Source organism: Eulemur rufifrons, chromosome 2 (genome assembly GCF_041146395.1).
Source record: "Eulemur rufifrons isolate Redbay chromosome 2, OSU_ERuf_1, whole genome shotgun sequence".
NCBI classification, from domain to species: domain Eukaryota; kingdom Metazoa; phylum Chordata; class Mammalia; order Primates; family Lemuridae; genus Eulemur; species Eulemur rufifrons.
The window spans coordinates 11,639,626-11,664,777 of NC_090984.1; the positions used below are offsets into that span (position 1 = coordinate 11,639,626).

The 25,152-nt window shown below is 54.7% G+C and overlaps 1 protein-coding gene across 7 annotated transcripts in view; it reads left to right on the plus strand.

Annotated features, from left to right (window-relative positions):
- The window catches only part of SMARCA4 (SWI/SNF related BAF chromatin remodeling complex subunit ATPase 4), an 81,967-nt gene that overhangs the window by 50,742 nt on the left and 6,073 nt on the right, over positions 1-25,152 (plus strand). For 2 of the 7 annotated variants that reach the window (XM_069478472.1, XM_069478480.1), the window contains exons 21-30: positions 486-593; positions 1,595-1,681; positions 2,387-2,433; positions 4,220-4,386; positions 6,531-6,694; positions 8,765-8,992; positions 9,242-9,340; positions 9,598-9,675; positions 10,395-10,612; positions 15,339-15,602. In XM_069478472.1, the coding sequence (XP_069334573.1) occupies positions 486-593; positions 1,595-1,681; positions 2,387-2,433; positions 4,220-4,386; positions 6,531-6,694; positions 8,765-8,992; positions 9,242-9,340; positions 9,598-9,675; positions 10,395-10,612; positions 15,339-15,602 (1,460 nt within the window). Of the gene's footprint in view, positions 1-485; positions 594-1,594; positions 1,682-2,386; positions 2,434-4,219; positions 4,387-6,530; positions 6,695-8,764; positions 8,993-9,241; positions 9,341-9,597; positions 9,676-10,394; positions 10,614-15,338; positions 15,603-25,152 lie in introns of all 7 variants that reach the window. The other 5 variants (XM_069478513.1, XM_069478520.1, XM_069478497.1 and 2 more) reach the window with 3 other exon arrangements.

The following is a 25,152-nucleotide window of genomic DNA, read 5'->3' on the forward strand; positions in this document are numbered from 1 at the left end:
TAAAACCCCACATCCTGTCGGTGGCCAGGCGCCTGGGCAGGTCCTCCCGGCCATGTCAGGAAGGGCCGTGGAGGCCGTGGCTGGGGTTGGGCCGCTTCCCACGCGGGATGGCCCTGGGTTCTCGTGGCTGCTGTGGCCTCGCCCTGGGGCCCAGCTGCAGTAGGGTCCATGGGACTCGGGGTCCCTGGGCACAGCTGCCCCTCTAATCACACTTGCCGTTTTCTTCCCGGGCGACCGTGGAAAGGCCTCTGGAAGGTGCCAAGTTGCCCTTCCTGGCCCAAGATCTGCCCTGGAGCTTCTCTCTTAGCCCACGTCTCCCCTCCATTCCCACCTGTGTGGCCTCCTCACCGTCACCCCCCTAATCAGAACTCACATCCTGGCCAGCAAGCCTCCTCCGGGGCTCAGGGATGAGGGTGCGTCGGGGTGAGGGGTGGTCAGGGCTTGGGCTGCCTGGGGCCCTGGTGAGCATTGCCCGTGCCCTGCAGGTGGAGTACGTCATCAAGTGTGACATGTCTGCGCTGCAGCGAGTGCTGTACCGGCACATGCAGGCCAAGGGCGTGCTGCTGACCGACGGCTCAGAGAAGGACAAGAAGGTGGGCCCCGGAGTCCCCTGTTCCCCACCCGAGTGTCAGGTGGGCGGGTCGGGGCCAGCCTGCACCAGGGCAGAGCACACACTCTCCAGCGGGCCGGGGCCTTTGCCTTCTTGGTGCTTATTGTTCTGGTTGAGGCCCAAGATGGTTGCGATCCCAAGGGCATCTGACTGGCCCTGGTGATGACAGCTAGTGGCCTATGTCAGGCTCACTTAACTCAGCTGCCGTCTGGCATCACCTTTGCCTGTGACGCGCTGGTTCTATCTCCGGTTGGTGGCAGGTGGCTCGCTGCTCAGCCCAGCAGGGCAAGAGCCTTCTAGCAAGCCCCACACTCCCTGCCAGGAAAGGGCCGCCTGCCAGCCGAGGCCACTGAGCCCCTTTCCCATGTTGGGTGAAAGCTGAGGGTCCCTGGCTTCACTGGGACTGACATCGTCTTCCCAGGGAATGCACCGGGTCCCTGATTCTGCCCAAATGCCTCGACCTTGGCCCAGCCTCCACGTTCCCCCCTCTGGACTTGTTTGGGCCCTTCTTTGTCTGACCTATTGCAGCAGCGTGTGTCCTGGGTTACTACCCAGCCCAAAGCACCCAACCACCCATCCCTGTCCCCTTCCTTCACCCTGTAGCTGGCGGGAGTGTCATAAGTCATCATACTCCTCCTGGCTGACACCCACTGGGGACTCCCCACAATGCCTGGGACGCAGCTGGCGTCACTCATATCTTCGCCAGTCTAATTTCTAGTCTGTCCCGCTGGGCCCTCCCCACCCCCACTGCCTGTCCTCTAGTGTACCTGGTGGTCTCTGCGTCCCCTGAGGCTCGATTTGTACCTCTGCGCCTCCAAACGTTGCCTTCTCCTCACTTCTGATTGCTGTGCTGCAGGCCACATACACCCCAAACCCAAGCTTCCCCATGTCCCCCCTTCAGCCACCTGCCCCATCCACCAGCCCGACCTCCACCCTGCCCCAGGGACAAGATCCCATTTGGGACCCTCTGATCTGCCCCTGCAGGGCAAAGGTGGCACCAAGACCCTGATGAACACCATCATGCAGCTGAGGAAGATCTGTAACCACCCCTACATGTTCCAGCACATCGAGGTGAGGGACGGCCCGGAGCCACCTGTCTGTGCTGAGCTCCCAGGCAGAGCTCGGTTGGATCTCCCTGACGAGTTTTTCCGAAATAATTTATCACATTTTGAATAGGCAGTGCCTGTGCATGTGTTTTCTGATTGGTTTTCCGTTTTCCGGTGCTTACTATAAAAAATCCCAACGGTATAAGGCAATATTTGAGAGAAACGAAAGTCCCTGAATGCCACCCTCAACAATCACCAGGCAAACATTTGGAGGGTCCTCTTTGGGGGCATGTCCCCACCAACCCCTCCCCAGTGGATCGTGCTGTGTTTGCCATTCGGCAAACTTTCCCGCAAGGAAGCGTGGGGTCAGCACCCTTTTGGGCCACAGTACGCTTTGAGAATCCGGATTCTTGCCTCTGTAGTTCCTGGCATGAAGGGTCCGGATCCTTCCAGACCCCCTTACACCCAAGAGACCCCTGGGGCTCCGTGACGGCACACTGAGAATGGTTGCAGCCCCGCGCTGTCCTCGTGTGCTCACGTAGGTGGTGAAGAACGTTACATAGCGACTTCCTTTCCTTCGTTGGAGGCGCACGAGGGAAGGGACGTCAGGGGACTAGAAATGTTGTGTGTGGCATCCGTGTCTGCCTCCAGCCCCCATGGGAGGGCTCTGTGCTCTGAACAGCCGAGGTCCAGTCCCGTCTGGCACCGACCGTCTCTCCTTCCGTTGCAGGAGTCCTTTTCCGAGCACTTGGGCTTCACCGGTGGCATCGTCCAAGGGTGAGTGGCTTCCTTGCTGGATGGGGAGGGCAGGCAGTTCACGTGGAGGTGGGTTTTTCTCTTTTTTGGGTGGCTTTATTGCTATTGTTACATTTGTTCAAAATTTCAAAGGCACAAAATTTAGAAAATGTAGAGGAATCCAGAGAAGAGAGTAAAAGTCCTCCGTGCTTGGAGACCTGGCCACCATTAACCCTGAGAAGCGGGATTCCTGAGGGAGGCCTGGTGTCCAAAGCCCTCTCTGCCGCCACCAGAATCTGTGACCCTTGACAACTTTCTCAACCTCTCTGAGCCTAAATTCTGTCCACTGATATAGAGATACTCTTTATACCACGTGGATGTGTTTTCTACAGCATTCTTTGTAAAGTGCAGCCCAGACTGCTATAAGCCCCTAATATTGGACATAGATTTTCACCATCGCAGAGATCCTTGCTAAAAACATTCCTAGAGCTAAAGCTGCCATTATTCCCCTGGGGTATTAAGCCGTTCGAAAGAGCAGGGGCAACTAATGAAAGGGCAAAAAGATCTTGGTGGGTCCCTCTTAGTTGGCTGGGCGAAGTGGCTCATGCCTGTAATCTCAACACTTCGGGAGGCTGAGGTGGGAGGATCATTTGAGGCCAGTAGTTCAAGACCAGCCAGGACAACATAGTGAGACCCTGTCTCTACACTAAATAAGAAAAAATCAGCCAGGCTTGGTGGTACACACAGGAGGATCACCTGAGCCCAGGAGTTCAAGGCTGCAGTGAGCTATGATCGTGTCACTGCACTCCAGCCTGGGTGACAGTGAGACCCTATCTCTAAACAAAATAATAATAATGAATAAAATAATTTTTTAAAAAAGAAAGGACAGGCCGGGCGCAGTGGCTCACGCCTGTAATCCTAGCACTCTGGGAGGCCGAGGCGGGAGGATTGCTCGAGGTCAGGAGTTCGAGACCAGCCTGAGCAAGAGGGAGACCCCGTCTCTACTAAAAATAGAAAGAAATGAGCTGGACAACTAAAAATATATGTAGGAGAAAAAAAAATTAGCTGGGCATGGTGGTGCATGCCTATAGTCCCAGCTACTTGGGAGGCTGAGGCAGGAGGATCGCTTGAGCCCAGGAGTCTGAGGTTCCTGTGAGCTAAGCTGATGCTGACGCCACGGCACTCTAGCCCAGGCAGCAGAGTGAGACTCTGTCTCAAAAACAAAAAAGAAAAAGAAAAGAAAACAAAGGACAAAAAGTTATTTTGATCACATTTTTTATACCAAGGCGCATAATGGGGTCCCACACCCCTGGGTTTGAGGCCTGGCTCTGGCATGTCACTAGCCATATCCCACTGTCCCTGCCAGCCTCAGTTTCCATATCTGTACACCAGGGGATGTTAGCTGGAGTGAATGAGAGAAGCTGGGGTGGCCCTTAGTCCCGAGTCTGGCAGGGCATAGGCACTCTCCACTGTGGCATTTGTTTCTGGAGCTTCATTATTGGGCAGGGGGACACGCCTGGCTTTTTGGGAGCTGCCCCCATGCAAGTGCTTTTAGTAGTCCCAGGGTAACTACTAATCACGCCTCTTTTGATACCCACAAGCGTCTGGGTTAGACGATAAGTGCGAGTCCACCCTGGTGATGTGCCCTTATTTTAGCTGAGCTGAAATGGCTTTGCTGAAACCTGGGAAGGGGTCTGCTTATGGAGCTACCTCTGTGCTTGAGCCTGACGCCCAGCCGGAGATGGGAGATGCACTTCCTCCTTTACCTTCCCGTAAGGTGCCAATTTTCACATTCTCTGCATTCTTCCCTCTCTCCTCCGCACGCCAGACTGGATCTGTACCGAGCCTCGGGTAAATTTGAGCTTCTCGACAGAATTCTTCCCAAACTCCGTGCAACCAACCATAAAGTGCTGCTGTTCTGCCAGATGACCTCTCTCATGACCATCATGGAAGATTATTTTGCATATCGTGGCTTTAAATACCTCAGGCTCGACGGTGAGTAGGAACCAGGGAGACGTTTGTTAAGGGACTTCTGGGGCTGCCACAGCTGCTCGCCGGTGTGCCCTCTCACGTGGGGCCAGGTGGGGCTGTGCACTCCAGTTCCAGTGGCCAGCGTGGGCCCAGTTGCACACTGAGCACCTCAGCTGTGGACATGTCATGTTTGGTTCAGAGGCTGGGTCTCCTGACCACCAAGCTGGTCTTTCCGCTGCAGTGCTGGGTCCCGTGGGGAAGAGGTGCCCTGCAGTGCTGTTTCAGTTGGAAGTGACAGAGACCAGTATCCCGTGGGCATAAGGAAAAAAGCTTTGATAGACTCACATAGCTGAAACCCCAGGTGTTGATCTTGCTTTAGGCACAGCTGGGTCCAGGTGCACAGATGGTGTTGGAGGCACTGGCCTCCCTCTTGGCTTCATCCTCAGGGTTCCCCTTCCCTGCTCAGTGTCCCGAGCAGAGATGTCACCTGTCCTGCCCCACAGAGGTCCCGGGCTGGCTCTCAGTTAGTTGTTGTGCACCACGTGTCACGAGTCAGGCCTGGAGCCAGAGTCAGACTCGGTGTCAGGCACTGAGCATGTGAAGCCGGCACTGCAGGTGCAGAGCAGCAGCTGCCTGGAGAGTGCTCAGTCCGACCCTGTATCCTCTGGTCCCTCATGGAAAAGTCGCCATGTGTGTTTCTACTTTCCCCCCAACCCCTCTGCTCAAGGGAGCCCAGGCAGGTAGATGCTGGGATAGCATGCAGTACATGTGGTCCCACACTTGCAATGGGTCAGGAAGGCCCCTAGCCCGAGAACGGGGTTCCCCTCCCTCTGTCAGCCTGAGGGCGTGCACAGGGCTTACTAGAAACATGAGCGTGGCAGCCACTGGGACAAACGAGACTCAGCAGGTTTCTCTTCCCCTACACGACTTCTCAGAGCCTTTGTCTGAGCTCTTGTGCAAGGTCTGTCTCGTGACAGGATGCCGCAGACTGCTGCACCCCTCGTTCCCGCAGTTTCTCAGACCGCGTACCTACGGCTGCTGGGCTGATGAGCCCCAGGGGAGAGCCCAGCTCCCACCCTCTCCAGCACCCAACTGGCTGCTCCATTGTTTCCTTCTCTCCATAATGCTCCACAGGGACGAGGACTTTGGTCACCTTGGCCAGAGCTGGCCCCCAGCACTAGGCATGGTCATGGCCGCAGGGCAGAAAATCTATTAAGGGAGGGAGGAAGGGAAGGAGCTCCATGGAATGTTCTGAGACTGGATCTGCCACTGTCAAAATGGCGAGTGTAGGGGCATAGGCTGGCATCTGGGGAGTCACGGCAGCCGGGGACATGTCTGGAGCCCAAGGGAGGGAAGGCGGGGGTGGATGCCCGGGCTGCAGCGGGCATCAGGCTTCGGCACTGTGCCGGGGCACATGTAGACCAGTGGCAAGAAGCGAACCACTTTTATTTAATCACCAAATGACTCTCCATTGCAAAGGGCACCTTTCATCTGAGCTGCCAGCAACCCAGGGAGCTCAGCTGCCTTTGACATTGTCAGTGCTGAGGGTCAGTGTCATGGGCTGTCCATGAAAGCCCCTCACCAGCTCCTCTGCTGGGGCCTTCTGGGGCGCAGGGGGCACTGATTTTGCTGGAAGGGAATCAGTCCCCAGTAGAAGTTTCCATGTTCTGCCGATAGAGGGTTGTCCTTGTGAACCACCAGAACCCACTGCAGTGGTGCTGGGGGCTGGTGTCAGCCCTCCAGCCAGAGGCTCGTTCCCTGTGACTCTCCCCGTCCTGAGCTCCCCTGCGTGTTTGGGGTGGAGGGGTTGGCAGCACCGGCTGCTATGTCTGTCACCCTGCCCCAGTGGAGCAGTGCGGGAAGAGAAGGGCAGTGCCAGGAGCGGTGGTCACAGCCAAGATGACAGTGTGAGTTACATGCTGGGCCCTGTGCTGGGCCCACTTTTATCCTGGGACAGGAGGAGTGGCATTCAGTAGTGACACACTAAATCCCAGTCACATGCTAATCATAGTCATGGCCTCAAGTTGAGCGTGCAGAGCTTTGGCTCATGTGACCCCTGGGGACACTGGTGGGCACTGGTCCTGCCATCAGAAGCAAGCGTTCCTCAGTGTCTCCTCCCCACCCCCCCGAGGTCACCCTGCTGACCCCGTGCTCCCCTGTGCCGTCAGGAACCACGAAGGCCGAGGACCGGGGCATGCTGCTGAAAACCTTCAACGAGCCCGGCTCCGAGTACTTCATCTTCCTGCTCAGCACGCGCGCCGGGGGACTCGGCCTGAACCTCCAGTCGGCCGACACTGTGATCATCTTCGACAGCGACTGGAATCCTCACCAGGTAAGAGCAGGCTGGTGCCCCAGGTGCGTGGAAGGGAGGGGGTGCCCACGAGGTGTCCTGAGTGTTTTCTGGCCTCCCTGACAGTCTGCTGCACCCCTGGAGCACACAGGAGCTGCACCCACACCTCAGGTCCCCAGGGAGGAGGACAGAGAGGCTGGATCCTCCTCTGTTTCTCCAGATTTAAAAAGAGCCTTCCCCTCTGACTGGGAAAGCAATGTATTCCACTGTTGCTTCTTGGAAGAAAATCCTGGAATTGGGTAAATGAGAAGAAAGTGGCAAAAGCCCTAGTCCTGCACACCACCGTGGTCAGCCCGTACGTGTGGTTCTGCCAGTGCACACACACCTGCGCTTTTGAAAACAAAATGTGGGGCGAACTCTATGTGCTTTGTTTCCTGCCTCTCCCTGGTACTTGACCACGTACCCCGTGTGCACCGTTGTGCCCATGGATACCGGGACATACTATTTCGTAGATAAACAACAGTTTTAAAACGAGCAGAACCTTTCCCAGTGTTTCATCATGCAAGTAATAAATTTTTATTATTTCTTAAACGTAAATACCAATGACACAAAGTCAAGAGTCCCCTTTTCCCTTCCATTCCAACCCCAGTGTCTTCCGTGCCTCTGCCTGTAGTAGTCTGTGTGCGGGCACGTGCCTGCTGAGATCGCCACGGATGCCGCGTGGCCTGGCACGCGCCTCTTTGTTTAGTCGTCGGTGTTGACCGCCTCTCCTCGAGAGTGCGCGTGTGAAGCTGCCCAGCCGTCTGATCGGCTGCCAGCTGTCCTGGCAGATGGCTGCCCCAGGATGTCCGCATTCAAGCCGCACTTGGCAGGCATCTGGCCTTTCTGTTTGTCAGCCTGCTTCCCAGCCCCTCGGGCACCTTCTTGGCCGTCTCTCGGAGCACTTGTGTGAGGCCCGGTCAGAAGTAGGGCTCCCTGGCCCACACGAGTGTCTGTCCCCTTCACGTTTTGGTGTTTTCTGCCAAAGTGGTTTCATTCCTGTTGATGGGTTCTGAACGTGCCCTCGCCAGCAGCCAGGGGGCACTGGCATTCGTTGATTACCTCTCAGTGCAGCCCGTCCAGTGGGTGAATGGCCTGGTGGTCACTAGTGTCCCTATGATCAGTCTGGGGTGTAGTTCCTACCCAGAACCCGACCCCAATGGCTAGCCAGTTTCTCAGGGTGGCTGGGCGTGTCTCCCCAGTCAGCGGGCAGGGCCCCTGTGGACCCTATTGTCCACCATGCTGTGAGGCCTCTGAGGCCACCACAGGGCCTGAGGGAGGTCACTGAGTGCTGGTCTTGCCAGGAACTGTGCTCACAGTGGATCTCAGTGGTAGACACAAGGCACCCAGGTATCTTACCAGGTATGGCCTCAGTTGACCCCCTTGGGTGCCAGTCTTGAGTTTAGGAGCATTGCTGGTCCCCAGCCTGTCCCGCAGCTCCTGGGCCTGCAGACGGGACTTCCGGGAAGTCTCCCAGGTTCTGCCTTAGAGATAACGATAAAAATACTCCCAGCACAGCCACAGGCTCCCGCTTTATTGGGAGCTGATTGCGCCAGTCACGCCCATGCTGCCGACATTTATTCACCCGTGTAATCCACACGATAGCCACGAGAGGCGCCCATGTCAGCAGAGTGAGTTCTGAGGCTCAGAGAGCTGAGGCTGGGCCTGGGTGCACAGCGAGGAACCGGCACGGCCTGCACCCAACCCAGGCGTCACCACGGCGCTGCCAGGTTTCCACCCTGGGCTGTCAATGGTGCTCGGCCGGGTATGGCCACGCTGAGGATGTGCAGCTGCCACAGCGGGCCTTGGAATAGAACCCCCTAGGGGTTTGGCACTTCCTTCCGGAACATCTGTCAGATCCCAGGAGGTAGAAAGTGCTGCTTCTGGCGGAAGGCAGTGAGCGCCTCTCAGTCCTCCAGGGACACGAGGCAGGCCAGGCTTCTGGCCTGTGCAGTGGCAGGTTGGGATGAGCACAATCTCCAGGGCTTGGTTGGCACACGCATCAGAAGGCCGCCTTCCCCCTTAAAGATCCACCGGGCTTGCATGGGACTGACCGGCCGTCTCTCCCCGCAGGACTTGCAAGCGCAGGACCGAGCCCACCGCATCGGGCAGCAGAATGAGGTGCGCGTGCTCCGCCTCTGCACAGTCAACAGCGTGGAGGAGAAGATCCTGGCCGCGGCCAAGTACAAGCTCAACGTGGACCAGAAGGTGATCCAGGCTGGCATGTTCGACCAGAAGTCGTCCAGCCACGAGCGGCGCGCCTTCCTGCAGGCCATCCTGGAGCACGAGGAGCAGGACGAGGTGAGCCCAGCGCCGGCCCCGACCCCTCCCCAGCGTGAGTGGTGGACGCATGAGCGGCTTTCATTTTTATTTTTTTACCTTTTTGCACTCTTATTTTTTTTGCATCCCTTTGGAGTAAAGGGAGTGTGGGCTGAAAGGAAAGAGGATGAGTACTTGCTTTTTCTTTGAAGTGGTTTTTTTTTTCTAAACTGCTGGTGAAAGACGCCGGATTGACAGCCCTGGAGACTGAAGTCCTCTATTTATCCACAGAGCAGACACTGCAGCACGGGCAGCGGCAGTGCCAGCTTCGCCCACACTGCCCCTCCGCCAGCGGGCGTCAACCCCGACTTGGAGGAGCCACCTCTAAAGGTGAGAGGGGTAGTTCAGTCTCCATGCCCATTCAATCCTCGGCTTCTCGGCTGACACGGCCAGCAAGGGCCCTGGTCCCACGGAGCGTGCGTGTGCGTGTGCGTGTGTGTGCCTCTCGCTGCTGTGTGGGTCCCCATCCACCGCAGCCGTGCCGGGACCGCCAGCTCATTCCCACGGACGCCGCCGCTCGCCTCCGAGCACGGCCACCGCCCACCCCAGCCCCTCCGCAGCGGAACTGACGGTTTGCAATCTTGTAGGAGGAAGACGAGGTGCCCGACGACGAGACCGTCAACCAGATGATCGCCCGGCACGAGGAGGAGTTCGATCTGTTCATGGTAAGCACATGTGGGCTCAGGCGCCCTCCATGCTGGTTCCACATGCAGAGCAGAAGGTCTCGGTGACCATGGTGGTGTCTGCAGCAGGTCATGGGGCTGGAGTCAGCTCTGGTGTGCCCCACCCTTTCATATCCAACCGACCCATCTTTAAGATCTGGCCTCGTAAGTGTGTCATAGGGAGGGGGGTGGCACACACACCCACACCATACTGTGTGTGTGCCTCAGACCCACATGTCCTATTGAGTCTGTGCTCATGGGCCTTGAGGGCTCTGCTCGCTTTCAGAAGGAGTTGACACTGCCCAAGGCCAGGGGGCTGCCAAGGGCCTCGGGCACAGACCCCCTTTTCCCCTGAGTGTGAATGCCATGATGACACAAAATTGGAAGGGGTCTCTCCTCCTGCAGGCACTGTGCCTCTACCACAGCTATGCCGTGGAGCTGCCACCCTTTCCAGCCTTCTGCCGGGCTCTGCGGCCCCTCTTCTGCATCTTCCCGTCGTTTACTGTTTTCTCTACCCTGCACCCCCACCCCCTGCCAGTCTGGGTCTTACCTAGCAGCCAGGCCTGGTCAGACACCCAAAAACCGAGGACTGCTATTTAACTCCCATGGCAGCACCAGTCCACACGGCCAGAGCCAGAGCCCTCCTGAGCCCCGGGTGTCCCCTGCTGCCCTGCCCTGTGCTGACACCTCTCTCCCTCTGTCCGCCTGCCCGGGCCCACCAGCGCATGGACCTGGACCGCAGGCGCGAGGAGGCCCGCAACCCCAAGCGGAAGCCGCGCCTGATGGAGGAGGACGAGCTCCCCTCGTGGATCATCAAGGATGACGCTGAGGTCGAGCGGCTGACCTGCGAGGAGGAGGAGGAGAAGATGTTCGGCCGTGGTTCCCGCCACCGCAAGGAGGTGGACTACAGCGACTCGCTGACCGAGAAGCAGTGGCTCAAGGTACATGCCAGAGAGGGCCGCCAGCTTCCGCACGCCGGCCGCAGGCGGGGCTGGGGAGCGCAGGGGCCGAGCCGCCAGGATGCGGGCTTCAGGCCACATCCTGAGAGCTTCCTTTCAGCTGTGCTGGGTTGGGCTTCGTCAACATTCGAGAGGCTTCTGACATGGGCCAGGGACGCTCAGGTCCTCCTGACTCCACTGCTGACCCCACGCAGTCCCCAAGCAGCTCAGAGCCCGCTGCTGGACATAGCCGGTCTTCCCAGTCAAGGGTTTACCTCTTCCTGAGGTTGGAAATCGTGTTGCCGATCTCAGCAAGGTGCTGGCTTCACAGTGCCTGTGAAGGGGGAAGCCACAATGACAAATTAGTGACTGACAGTTCCCCTTGCTAGGTAGCTGGGAGAGGGGCAGGCAGCCTCACTTTGGGCACGTCACCCCTGTGAGTGTTACCCTCCTTGCTCAGTTAGGTGGAAAGAAGCTGTGAGCTCCCCGCCCACCCCCTCGGGCCTCTGAGCCCAGCTGGCACTGCACAGGGCTCGCAGCTGCTTGTGGAGCTGACGTGAAGGCTCGTTCTCAGCAGGTGGCACCTGGCCCTGCAGCAGCAGCCGCTACAGATACTGAGTCAAAGCTGTGCGGTGCCCTGCGGGCCTCTGACTCAGCCTCCTCCCCCACCACAGCCCAGAGTGCACCGTGCCTGGTGCCCAGCACTGCAGCTATGGTGACAAATCAGACCTTGTCCTACCCCGGGGCTCTGAGTGCCGAGGTAATGATTCAGAATCCACCCCTAAAGTTGTGTCATAAAATTGTCCCCAGGCAACAATTCCGAGAAGGCAGGTGGCAGCTTTCGGCTGTACTGTGCTGAGTGCCACACCCAGGAATACACGATATGACCTTGCCCTTGCCCTTGCCCTTGCCCTTGCCAGTATGGCAGGCAACCCCGATCCCCTCTTGGGAGCTCAGAACACATCAGACATGTGAGCTTGCCCGCCGGGCTGTGCGTGAAAGGGGGCTGTTGAAACAAGCAGGAAACTGGTGGACGCTGCCGACAGGCCACCCCACCCCTGCCATCGGCCCCTTAGTACACAGAGTGCTCCAGGGCCAAGTAGATCTGTGCAGAGAGGGAATGTGGGCCCCTGCGGGAGTGTCACCAGGTCTGCATTTTTGAGGCAGTGGGAGCCTTTTAAACTTAAAATCAGCCCATATGCTGATGCTTTTTGCACATTTTTTTGAGAGACAATTTACATGCCATACAATTCGCCCCTTTAAGGTGTAGAACTCAGTAGTTTCTAGTGTATCCACGGAGTTGTGCAACCGTCACCACAGTCACCTTTAGAACATTTTCGTCACCCCCTGAAGAAGCCCTGCCCCATTTCCCCTCAGTTTGTTTATTCTTCCCCAGCCCCAGGCAGCTGCTCGTCTACTTTCCGTGTCTGTAGCTTTCCCTGTTCCAGACATTTCCCACCAGTGGAGTCATAATGTGTAATTCTTTAGCGTTGAGCTTTTGTCACGTAGCATAATCTTTTGGAGGATTGTCCGTATCATAGCACGTGTCAGTGCTTCATTCTTTTATCACATTGTGTGGATGTGACACACTAATGTCTTTCCATTGATTAGTTGGTGGACATTTGGGTTGTTTCCACTTATGGACTATCGTGAATGATGTTGCCATGAACATTTGTGTACATGGCTTTGTGTGGACACGTGTTCTGGTTTCTCTTGAGTGTGTACCTAGGAGTGGAATTGCTGAAACAAATGGTAGTTCTCTATTTAACCTTGTGAGGAACTGCCAGACCATTTCCCATAGTGGCGGCACCACTGGACGTTCCCACCAGCAGTGTGTAAGCGTTCCATGTTCTCCACGTCCTCCCGGGCACTTGCTGTTCTCTCAGCTGCCATCCAAGCAGGCACAGAGTGGGTCTCATTTTGGTTTTATTTGCATTTCCCTGATGGCTAATGGTGTTGAGTGTCTTCTCGTGTGCTTCTCGGCCATTTGTATACCTCCTGTAGAGAAATGTCCATTCATGTGGTAAGTCCATTATCAGACACATTAGTTGTAAATATCTCGTCCCGTTCTGTGGGTTCTCTTCACTTCCTTGGTGTCATCCTTTGAAACACGAAAAGTTTTTAATTGTACTTTATCTGTCTTTCTTTTTTACTTATGCTTTGGTTTCTTATCTAAGAAACCATTACCAAGCCAAATGTCACGAAGCTTTACCCCATGTTTTTTTCTAGGAGTTTTATGGTTTTAGCTCTTACATATAGATCCATGTAAGGTCCATTTTGAGTTGAGTTTTAAATGTGGTGTGAGGTAGGGCTCCAACCTCATTCCAGTTGTCCCAGCACCGTGTATGAAAGAGACTGCCCTTTATCCCACTGAGCACATCTTGCGTGTTATATTCAAATCTGGTTTTGAAAAATACAAAATAGGCACTGTGTGCAATACTGGTTGGCGTGTGATTGGAACCACTTTCTAAGCAACCACTCTGGTACCTTCCAAATGCTGCTGGCCCTTGGCCTGCTGGGCTGACCCCCTGTATTCTTTACGTGGGGCTGCCATAATGAATTACCATGACCTTGGCAGCTTCAGACAGCAGAAATATATTTTCTTACTGTTCCAGAAGCAGGAGTCTGAAATCGAGGTGCTGGCAGGGCTGTGTTCCCTCCGAAGGCCCAGGGGGAGGCTCCTTCTTTGGCTTTTCCAGCTTCTGGTGACCTAGGCGTCTCTTGGCTTCTGTCAGCATCACTCCAGTCTCTGCCGCCATCTTCACGTGGCCCTGTCCTCTGTGTCTCTCTGTGCTTCCCTTCCTGTCACCTGTGAACACACACTCGTTGGATTTAGGGCCCACCCTAATATAGGGTGATCTTATCTCAATCCTTGTCTAAGTACATCTGCAAAGACCCCGTTTCCAAGTCAGGTCGCATGAACTTGGTGGACACTGCTAAACCCACTCCTCTCCCGGGTTTGCAGTGGGGCTTTCTCTCGGTCCCTTCTGTTTGCTGCACACCCTCCGTGCTGTGCCTTTGGCCCAGATGCCTCACCCCTCTCATCTCCCAGCTCCCCACTGCCTCTGGGAAGCTCTCCCTGGCCCCTGACCAGGACAGGTCGGCTCCACCAGCCTCAGCCCCGCTCTCCCTCCTTGCTGACACACGACATGTTTTTCGCCATATCTATGGCTTGCTGCTGCCTGATTACTGTCTCCCTTCCACGGGGAGAAGGGACCTTGTCTGTTTCCAGTCACTGATGTGTCCTCAGCACTAGGCCCAGTGCCCAGCTCACTGGCACAGCCATAAGTGGGAAACGAATGACCAGCCTGTCCCTTTGGGTCCAGGCCCAACTCCTTGTTCTGATCCCAAGATCCCTTGGGAACCTGGCTTCCCTTTACTATGTTTTAGGGGTAAAATATGCAAGTGACTTATTGGCAATGAAAATTAATAAGTAGGGCTGCTCAGGAGGTTGAGGCAGGAGGATCACTTGAGCCCAGGTGTTTGAGACCAACCTGGACAACATAGCGAGACCCCATCTCAAAAAACAACAAGAAGAAAATTAATAAGTAGAGATTCTCTTAAAATTAACGGTGTTCATGTTCATGTCCTATACCTCAGCAGGTTTACCACAAGGAATCTATATCAAAGAAAGGCAGTTGTCAATAGTAGCATTACTTAGAATAGAAAGAAAAAAAGGAAATGACCTAAATGACCAAGAACAGGGGAGTTTAAATTAGGACACTTTGTGCCCTGAATCACTAAACAGACATAAAACAATTGTGTTGTAGAAAACAGCAGGAAAAAATATCCCTGGCCCAGTAAGCAGTGTGGTACGTGGGCTACAGTTCCAGCGTTGTTTGCAAATGTGCACGTGTGCGTCAAGGATGGGGAGAGTTCTGGAGGTGGATGGTGGCAATGGGTGCACAACACAGTGGCGCATAATGCCACCGAACTATACATTTAAAATTGGCTAACATGGCAAATCTTATATTATGTGCAACTTATCACAATTAAAAAAAAAAAACCCACCTATTTGAGAGGCTGACGTAAGAGGATCACTTAAGCTCAGGCGTTCAAGCCCAGCCTGGGCAACTTAGAGAGACCCTGTCTCTAAAAAAATAAATAATTTTTTTTAAATCTGAAAAAATATATTTGTGGGGAGTCTGGAGCAGAAGTATAATATCACCTCTGGGTGGCTGTCTGCACAGTGAGGTTTTTTTTTTTTTTTTTTTTTTTAGAGATAGGGTCTCCCTCTGTTGCCCAGGGCTAGAGTGCAGTGGCATGATCATAGCTCACTACAACCTCATATTCCTGGGCTCAAGCGATCCTCCTGCCTCAGCTACCCAAATAGCTGGGACTACAGGTGCACGTCACCATGCCCAGCTAATTTTTCTATTTTTTGTAGAGGTGGGGTCTTGCTCTTGCCCAGGCTGGTCTCGAACTCCTCACCTGAAGTGATCCCCCTGCCTTGGCCTTCCAAAGAGCTAGGATTACAGGTGTGAGCCACTGTGTCCCCCACAAGGGCATCATATTTTAAGGGCAGCCTTGGGTGGGTGGGGTGCCCACTGGGGACAGCGCTGGCCTGTCACTGTAGCTCAGCCCTCGTGTGTGTGGGGCCCCAAGTCAGCCACATTGAAAGGACACCAAGTGCTAGGGCCCTTCTCCCTGCCCCAGCCGGGCCCCTGGGTTTGCGTCGTGGCCTCTGCTTGTCGACCTGGGTTCTGGCTGTCCTATTTTACTACTATTGACCCTGAAGGCCATCGAGGAGGGCACGCTGGAGGAGATCGAAGAGGAGGTCCGGCAGAAGAAATCATCGAGGAAGCGCAAGCGGGACAGCGACGCCGGCTCCTCCACGCCGACCACCAGCACTCGCAGCCGCGACAAGGACGATGAGAGCAAGAAGCAGAAGAAGCGCGGGCGGCCGCCTGCCGAGAAGCTCTCCCCGAACCCGCCCAACCTCACCAAGAAGATGAAGAAGATCGTGGACGCCGTGATCAAGTACAAGGACAGGTAAGCGGAGGAGGTAGGCAGGTGCATCTGCGAGGGGCCTCCCCCGCTTCTGGGCTCAGGCCTGGGGGCTGGCGCTCGTTCAGTCCTTCACACACATGACTGAATTCTGTGTGTCCCTGCCCTGACCTCGCAGAACACACAGTCTGGAACAGGGAGGCACACGAGTGCTGTCAGCGGTGTTGAAAGGGAAAATAGCGCGTGGCAGGGAGGAGAGACGGGTGCAGGTCTCAGGGAAGGTGATGTTTGAGTGGAGCCCTGAGGAAGCCCTGAGGATGCTCCAGCACTGTGCCCTGGCGGGGTCTGGGACAGTGGAGCCTGAGGTGGACAGAGAAAGGCCGTACAGTTAGGAGCACTGATCACATGGCCAGGGGGATGGGGGCAGGGAGGTGGAGTGGCTAGAGCAGAGCAAGTGGCAATCTACTTCCGACCCCACGCCCTCCCAGTCTTCCTGTGCCATCACGGGTCACCCATGTGTTGAGAAGGACATAGTTTGCACTGCTGGGCTCACTGCAGGTTCTGGGGTCCCTGCCTTCTTGGACACGTGGCAAATACAAGCCAGCACATGGTTTCAGCTGTGGCTAGAGCCCAGCAGGGCATCACGTCCGTCTGTGGACCATGACTCACACTGAAATAAGAAGCAGCAAGTAGTGGTTCTTGGTGGCTCTCCCAGGAGATGTGTGCAGGTTCCGCCAGCCCAGGGCAGGTGTGCAGAGCCAAGCGGGAGGCGGCAGGGGGTGCGAGGCCTGCACCTGGCGGGGACTTGCTTCTGCTCCTCGGTGTCTCTTTCCACGTTCTGGTACCCACTGGCCAATATGACCTTCCCCATAACGAGCAGGTGGGTTGTGCAGTTGGTCATAAAGCAAAGCGTGGGAGAATTGTATCTGTCGGAGGGAAAAGTGCGGTGTGAGTCCTCGTGCATCAGTTGCGAAGAATCTTTACCAACAACACGAAGTTGTAGGGGGTGGTGATGGTTGTAGTGTGTAGATTAATGGGTTCAAATTGCCATTTAAAAAGGCTCTTTTATTATTGGAAAGAAACACATGTTGAAGTGAAAGGAGACATACTCAAGTTCAACTGCTAGATCTGAAAACGTAATGTGTGTCAGTTGAGAAAAGAACATTGACCCTGATTTGCAAACTTTACCTTCATAGCAAAGTCCACAAGGAGGAAAGTAAATGGATGACTTAAAATACAGAATAAAGTAGGGAACTTGGCTGGGCATAGTGGCTTACACCCATAATTTCAGCACTTAGTAAGGCTGAGGCATGAAGATCACTTGGGCCCAGGAGTTGGAGGCTGCAGTGAGCTACGATGATGCCACTGCACTCCAGCCTGGGTGACAGAGCAAGACCCAATCTCTAAAACCAAAATTACATTAAAGAAGGAATTTTTAAAAATCTAATGACAATGACAGACCCCCATGTTTTATTTCTAATAATATGCTTGCAAGGGAAACTGAAAATTACCAAAAGGAATAAGACCCCTCAAGGCCAGTGGGGAAGGGATGGGCTTGTCGGTAAGTCCTGCTGACCTTGTGGATACCCATGTGGAGACAGTGGGCCTTGACCCCACTTCACACCATGCTCATCTGTTCATTTTAAATGGATTATCGATATAAACACGTGAAACATGAAACCGTGCTTTAGAAGAAAGCGTGGGAGAAAGTTTTCGTGGCCTTGGAGTAGGCATAAATTTCTTCAGTAGGACCCCAAAACCACTGACCAGTAACGATTGCTGAATTAGACTTCAGTGAAATTATGCACATCTGGTCATCTGTCACAGTACACCCTCTGGAAGACGCTGGCAACTGCTATCAGAGATTGGGAAAAGACAGCCCAGTTTAAAGATGCACAAAAGGCAGGGACAGACACCTCCCTAGAGAGGACATCTGATGACCAAACAGCATGGGGAAAGGTGCTCATGGTCATTGCGTTGCCATCTAACATCAAGGAAATGCACATGAAAATGGGAGTGAGATGCCCCACACTCTCACCAAGATGGCCAAGATGCCTTTACGTGTCGCTGAGGACGTGGAGCAGGCAGACCTTACTCCCCGCTTGCATGAGGGCACAGCTCTCTGGCAGTATCTTCGAAAGCTCAGCCTACGCATACCCTCTGACTTAGTGACCGCGGCCCTTGTTGTGTCACCAGGAGAGCTGAGTGCGTGTGTCCACATGTACAAACACGCCTATAGCAATTTTGGTCCTAATCTCCCAAAACAGCAGTCAGCCCAGTGTCCGTCTGCAGGGGAATGGATTAACAGTGGCCCAGTCACACAAGGGGAATTCTGATCGCCGTGGAAACAGACGTACCACTGCTACCTGGAAGAATCCTAGGTTTTGCTGAGTGAAGGAAGCCCGACGCTAAAGGGCGCCTGCTTTGAGTTACATGAGGGTCAGAAGCTGACCCACAGTGGGGGGTGTCCAACAGTCGTTACCTCAGATGGGGAATTAACAGGAAAGCTGTGTGAGGGGCCTTCTGGAAAACTGGGAGTATTCTCTCTGCAGATCTGGGTGTGTGCATGAAAACATCACCAAGGTGTACACACTTGATATATGTGTGCTTTCCTATATTGCATTATACCTCAGTTTAAAAAAAGAAAAAGGCTGGATACAGTGGCTCATGCCTGTAATCCCAGCACTTTGGGAGGCTGAGGCAGGAGGGTCACTTGAGGCCAAGAGTTTGAGGTTACAGGGAGCTAGGATCACGCCACTGCATTCCAGTCTGAGCAACAGAGTGAGACTCTGTCTCTAAAAAACAAACCAAACAACCTCACGTCATGTTCTTCTGGTGGATGAGTTCACAGACCTGGGAGCTGTCCGTTAGACTGAACAAACGTTCACAGTTGAGGCAGCTGCATCTACTCACTCACTGCAGCATGGTTGGCTGGTGGTCGCACAAGAGACCAAGCAGGACACATCAGCTCAGGAATGATAGTCACGTTTCTCTGATCGGAAAGCTGCCTCATTTGCCAAATCATTTCGTAGTTGATGTTTGGATACAAGATTGGCATATGAGATGGATATTTCTGACATTCTTCGCTGAATGGGAAACTAAGGAAAACAACACGATACAACCTGGTATAAGGTTCGGGAACAGTCCACAAGACACACCCTCCGCTTCAGTAATTCTCTAGGATTCTGGAACTCACTGGAAGCCATCACTCTCTTGGTTCCAGTTTATTACAGTGAAGGACTAAAGATTAAACTCAGCCGAGGGACGACATGGCCAGGGCAGCGCCCAGCACATTTCTGGGGCACAGCTTCCGTTTGTTCCCTCCCCGTGGAGTTGCAGACAGAGCCGACTTTCCCTGACAACTTTGAGACCGTACACAGCACCGCCAGCATAGAAGCCCTGGTGTCCAGTTTTTACTGGAACTTGGTCACTGTGTCTCCAGCCCCTCTGCAGGCCTAGATGAAACTGCATGACACAAAGCCCCCATCTCTGCCCCGAATCACCTCCTTAGACTCTCTGGCCCCAAGGTCTCCAGGTAAACAAAGATACCTTGTCAGATACGACATTTCAGGGGTTTAGAGATCACCTCCCTGGAGCCCAAGGCCAGACTGCATTTGGGACAGAGTTACATTCTTTACACCTGTGTCAGATACCTGGAAAGTTCCAAACGACCGACTGCCACGGCAGGTGGCGCTCACGAGTCATGCCCGGCCCCTCAGCCTGGCTCAGCCGCGCCACACCAGAAGGAGCTTGAATGTAATAAAATGACACATAGCATAATGGTTCACTTTTTATCTCAGCTTTAAATAGTTCTTTCCAGAAGAGAAAGTGAAACGTAAAAAAAAAAAATCTTTTTTTTTAGATTTTCTTTTAAATTTGCTTTCTAGAGCCCTAGAATTCATTGAGCTCTGTAATTGAGTCAAACACAGAGCCCAAAGAGAAGATGAATTGTTAATAACCAAGTTCTTCATGGACGCCAAAGAATGATTAGGAGATGTTGCTGACATTTGGATCAAGGGTCAGAGGCCTGCCTCGCCAAGCAGGACCGTGTGCTGCTACTCCTGTCCCCAGGGACCCTAAGTGGGAGCCAGATTGTCCCTCGATGGGGGACACCAGAAGAGAGAAGTGGTTCTGCCAGGCACCTGCTGCCGTGTCGGGGCCAGACGCTTGTGGAGAAGCAGGGTCACCCTTCCCATCACTGGAATCTCTTTCAGATGGTTTATTTTGAGATTTTTCTGCCTTCCCCCACCTCCAGCTTTTTTGGGTTTTGGTTTTATTTTTGAGACAGGGTCTTGCTCTGTCACCCAGGCTGGAGTGCTGTGGTGCAATCATAGCTCATTGCAGCCTCGAACTCCTGGGCTCAAGCAATCCTCCTGCCTCAACCTCCTGAGTAACTGGTACTACAGGCTCACTCCACTACGCCTAGCTAATTTTTAAATTTTTTGTGGCGATATGGGGGTCTCACTGTGTTGCCCAGGCTGGTCTCGAACTGCTGGCCTTAAGTGATCCTCCCGCCTTGGCCTCCCAAAGTGCTGGGATTACAGGCGTGAGCCACCTCGCCTACCCACAGGTTATGTTATTATCAGTGGACATGTGTTTGATATTACCTTTGTGTTTGTGTCATCGTATGTATACAGTTGTCTTGTTTGGAAAGCCCTTGCTTTGCATTCAGATTCACAGCCGCTGTACCCATCCTCCCAAGGCCTGTTGTTGCTGTGTGGGTGACATTCCCTGGAGTGTCATAGTGCCCACCCGTTGTAGCCTGAGCCCTTTCCATTGTATGCACGGGGCCCAGTGAGAAGTACTTCCTGCTGTGGGGCCACCATGGAAAAGCTGGGAGCATGGTCTGGGCCCATGTGAGCGGCGCCGACCTGGGTGGTGCAGGGGCAGCGGGTGGCTGGGCAGGAAGTGCCGTATAAGCAGAGCAGGAAGAACGAGCAGGGCCCGCCAGGACAGGAGGAAGAACGAGTGTCTCCGGCAGAGAGGCGGCATGTGCAGAGGCCTGGAGACCAGGGGGCGTTGTTATCCCAGGACCTGAGGAGGCCGGGGGACTTGGAGGGGCCATGCCAGCTCCAAGGGCCTTCCAGGGGCCCCAGACCACAAACCTGCCCGTGGCCCGGAAATCTCAAACCACATTGAGGAACCTGTCCAGAATTGAAACCAGAGTGAAGAAATTAATTTGCATGTAGGAGTTTTAGGTCGGGTTGGAACTTGTCCCGGGGCCGTGTGTGCTGCCAGTTGGTGCCTTTGTCCCTGGGAAGAAATCAGCAGCTGGTGGCCGAGGCACTCGGGCCCGGTTGAGTTTGTGGAGGGTTCAGAGAAGCACAGCTGCTAGACGGCACTGCCTGTGCAGACAGGCGGCAGAAGAAGCCCCATGGAAGCCCCGCTGGCCGCTGGCTCACCCGCCACAGCCACAGGCCAGAGCTGCTGCTGCAGTAAAGACCATGCGTTCATGGGTCAGTGGTGTTGAACCTGAACTTGATGATTGTGCTGAGGCCGTATTAGCATCCCTGTTGTTAGGAGACACATGGTGATAGTTTCAGGGCTGCAGGGCAGGATGTCTGCAGTTTACACTCAGACAGCTCAGAAAGATGATGTCGTCTCCACACTGCCCAGGCTGAGCCTCGCCAGGGCTCTGGGCCCCACTGGGTGGGCCCTATAGGGGCTTGAGTGTCATAGAGATCAGAGTTCCACACCTGGAAACTGTGCCTCAGTTTCCAAGCTTGCAACACAGCAGTGGAAGTCCTGTGGTGGAGACATTCACACAGCAAAAAGAACTCAGGCAGCTGGGTTAGAATAGTCGGACCGTTGAAATTAGAAGTCCATGTTTAACGTAAAAGCTTAGGCCAGGACAGGTACAGACTGAAGCACGAGTGTCTGGAGTCAGGAGCAGGAGGCCTGGGGTGAGCATCTGGCTCCTCACCCCCTGCCCCGGTGCCCCTGCAGGCCTTTGGTTTCCAGAGGGTCCCTGTACCCCCTTGTGTCCTGGTGTCAGGATCCTGCCACTTCTGGGGGGACTTGAGGCAGCCTCTGACTCAGAGCCCCTCAGTACTCCAGGAGCTGCCATAGTGACAACAGGGACACTAACCCTGATTCAGAAGAGCACGCCGCACGCTTCCCAAGCCGCCCTTCACGACTCCTGCAGAAGGTGGCCTTGACCTTGTGACTGACTCCACTTGCCTCTGGCCTCGGTGACCTGGGGGAGCCTGGGCTCGCTTTGCCTTTCATCGGCATCTCCTCCCCGGTGCTGAGAAATGTCCTTGTCATTGCCGCATACCTTTGGTTTCGGCGCTCTGTTTTTGTTGTGTGGAAGCACAGTCGATGCCACACCCAGATTGTAATCCAGCTCGAGCGTTACGCCCTGCTCGGTGTCCCACCTCTAGAGCAAGGGCAAAATCAAACTAAGTGGGTTCCGAACTTGGGATACACGGACAGGCATCAGGGTTTCTTAAAACTTGAATTTGGATTTTATTGTTTAAGTATATTAAACCTATAAGAAGAAAAGATGCCCCCAGATGTGGTGTTTGTCTCCTTAGAATCCATCAGCTTATTAGAAATATTGGCACTTTGGAAACTTCCAGCATCATAGCCTGCAGCACAGCCCCGCCCGCCGCCTGTGTCTTTACTGGAAGCCTGTGCTGAGCTCAGAGGGAGGCGGCTTCAGACCATCTTCGTTGCCCAGTTCACTAGTGAGTTTCATTTCGTCGTCCTCGTGCATGAGTCAGAGTGTTTCCTACATCACACAGATACAGATCCAATCCACTCTCCCGTAGGGGTAGACACTCGGCAGGTGGAGGCTTGTTTTTCTCTCATGATAATACTTGACTTTGTACTGTGTGAAAAAATTGAACCTAGAAAATAAGTTTGGGCCAGGTGTGGTGGCTCACACCTATTATCCTAGCACTCTGGGAGGCCGAGGCGGGAGGATTGCTTGAGGTCAGGAGTTCAAGACCAGCCTGAGCAATAGCGAGACCCTGTCTCTACTAACAATAGAAGAATTAGCCAGGTGTGATGGTGTGTGGTGGTGCATGCCTGTAGTCCCAGCTACTTGGGAGGCTGAGGCAGGAGGATCATTTGAGCCCAGGAGTTAGAGACTGCAGTGAGCTATGGTGACACCACTGCACTTTAGCCAGGGCAACAGAGTGAGACTTCATCTCTTCAAAAAAATTTGTTTTAAAAGGAAGGCAAGACCAGGTGCACTGGCTCACGCCTGTAATCCTAGCACTCTGGGAGGCCGAGGCGGGAGGATCGCTTGAGGTCAGGAGTTGGAGACCAGCCTGAGCAATAGCGAGACCCCGTCTCTACTAAAAATAGAAAGAAATGATTTAGACGTGCTCGAGTCCTGCCTGCCACAACTTCCTGTGTGTCCTCAGGCAGCTCTCATAACCTATCTGGTTCCTCAGTCTGTTAAGAAGATACGGGTGAATATCTCTTGGGGGCTGATGGCTCCTGTCCTTTTCAAGGGGCTGTTGGTCTCTTACAGTTCTCTTTGTTCCTTCTCCTCATGTCATTTTGTTTTAAGGACAAACCCAATTATATACTTGAAGGGACAGGTCAGTTGGGACTTTTCAGCTCTGTACTTCACACCCACTCAGGCAGAAGGGAGGAGGGATTATTTTGGCTTGGAGGCTGTGGAGGGATTGTCAGCAGCCCCTGGCAGACTCACTCTTTGGAACCAGAGCCTTCCTGCCACCTCTCCCCTTCCCCCATACAGTTTTGTCCGGCCATGGCTACCATGGCCCTGGGCTTCATCCTCAAGGCCTCACAGTCCGAGAGGACAGAGGACTCTGCTTTGCCCACTCCTGGTAGAAAGTCCAGGGGAAGGGCTCTGATTGGCTGACTTGGTCCCGCCTGAGTCACTGGCCTTGCCCTGGGGGCGGGAATTAGGGTTTGATGACAGGCAGTCCCCACCAGAACCCCCGAGTTACTATGGAACTGGGCACGTGCCACAGGGAGGCAGTCACTGTGTGGGCAGGTTAAATGTTAAAGGTCCCCGCCAAGGCTGCTTGGGCACCAAGGAGAAGGTCCCCCACCCACATGGGCAAACTTGTCGCCACCAAAGTTCAGTGAGAAACTCTCAGTGGGGTAGACTCGGGAGGGAGAGGGGGCTCCTGGCAGGGCCTTGGTCGGGCTGATCCCCTGCTGTAGATCATGTCCCTTTCCAGTGACGGGGACAGGGTTGCCAGTGAGGTAGAGGGGATCCCTGCTCCAGGCATTGACGTGTAGAGGCAGCGTAGTAGCAGCGGTGACGTTGTTGTCATAGTCGTGTTGTTTCCAAACCAAGCCGGGAGGCATTAGGGCCGCGGGGGTCGCTTCCTCCCTTTGTGTGTGAGTTGGCTTCACGGGCCGGTCAGCACGGCCTCGGATTCTTCTGGGACCCTTCACCTTTGCTCCTGTTGCCGCCATCGGCAGCCCTCCGAGATGGATTTCCGGGCAGGTCTGTGCCTGCGGCGCGCGTCTCCCAGAGGCAGGAGGCTGACGTGAGCCCCTGGCGTGCGCTCCGTGCGGGGCCCCTGGGCATTGCTGCTGGATCTTTGCTGGGACGGGTGGTGTGTAAAGGACTGCTCAGAGTGGTCCAGTGAGGTCCCTCAGGCTGCCGTGGTGACACCCGGTGTGAACTCCTGCTCTGTGACCCTGAAACTTCCAGCCTAAGCCACCGTCATCCATCTCCTCCTTCATTTGGCAAATGTTGATCTTACGCCTGCTGTGCACCGGCTTTGTCCTGGATGCCACTGGTGGGGCAGCGAGTGACCAGGCCCCTGGAGGACGGCTCCTCGGGCAAGCAGCCTCACTGCTGATAATGGAAAAGGGGGAAACAGCGAAGCTTCTGGAAGGAGACAGAGTCCCTCCTAAGAGACCTGAGGGTAGGCAAGGGTTTCTTTAACAGGACAGAAGCACCAGGTGTAAAAGGAGATATTGGTACATTGGACTAAGGGAAAACTAAAGATCCGTTCATCAGAGGACACCGTTAAGGACACACAGACAAGCTGTGGACAGGGGAGGTGTTTGCAATAAATGACAAGGGACTCCCCGGGGGAAGTGAACAAAGGATGGGAACAGGCACTGCGTGGAGGAGGCCAGTGAACCCCCAACAGGCTTGAAACAGTGGTCGGTCTCGTTGCTCAGCAGGAAGTGAGAGTTACAGCCGTGGAGACTCGGGCGGTGAGGCAGAGGACAGCTCGTCTGCGGGAGCGCAGGCCACTCGGTGTCTCCCACAGCCGAGCACTGCCCCTCCCGGACCAGTTCCCCAAAGAACTGCATACCAAACACTTGGGCACGAGCGTCCACAGACTGCAGCTTCCTAACATCCAGCGCGGACACAGCCCCGGCGCGGCAGCAGGAGCTGGACACATTGGCTGGCACGTGCCCACCACGGAGCACCTACTGCACTCGGCGGCAGGGACAGCGATGAGGGAGGGGGCCGGCCAGGCAGGGGGCTCCCCTGTGTGATTCCGTGACACCACGTTCAAGAACCGGCCAAGCTCAGCCAGGGCCGGAGCCCAGGATGGCCTTGGGGGGTTAGAACTGAGTGGAGAGCGTAGGAGCCTGTCATCGTCTCTGCGGATTTATGCCTTGGCGTTAGAGTGTGGCCCTG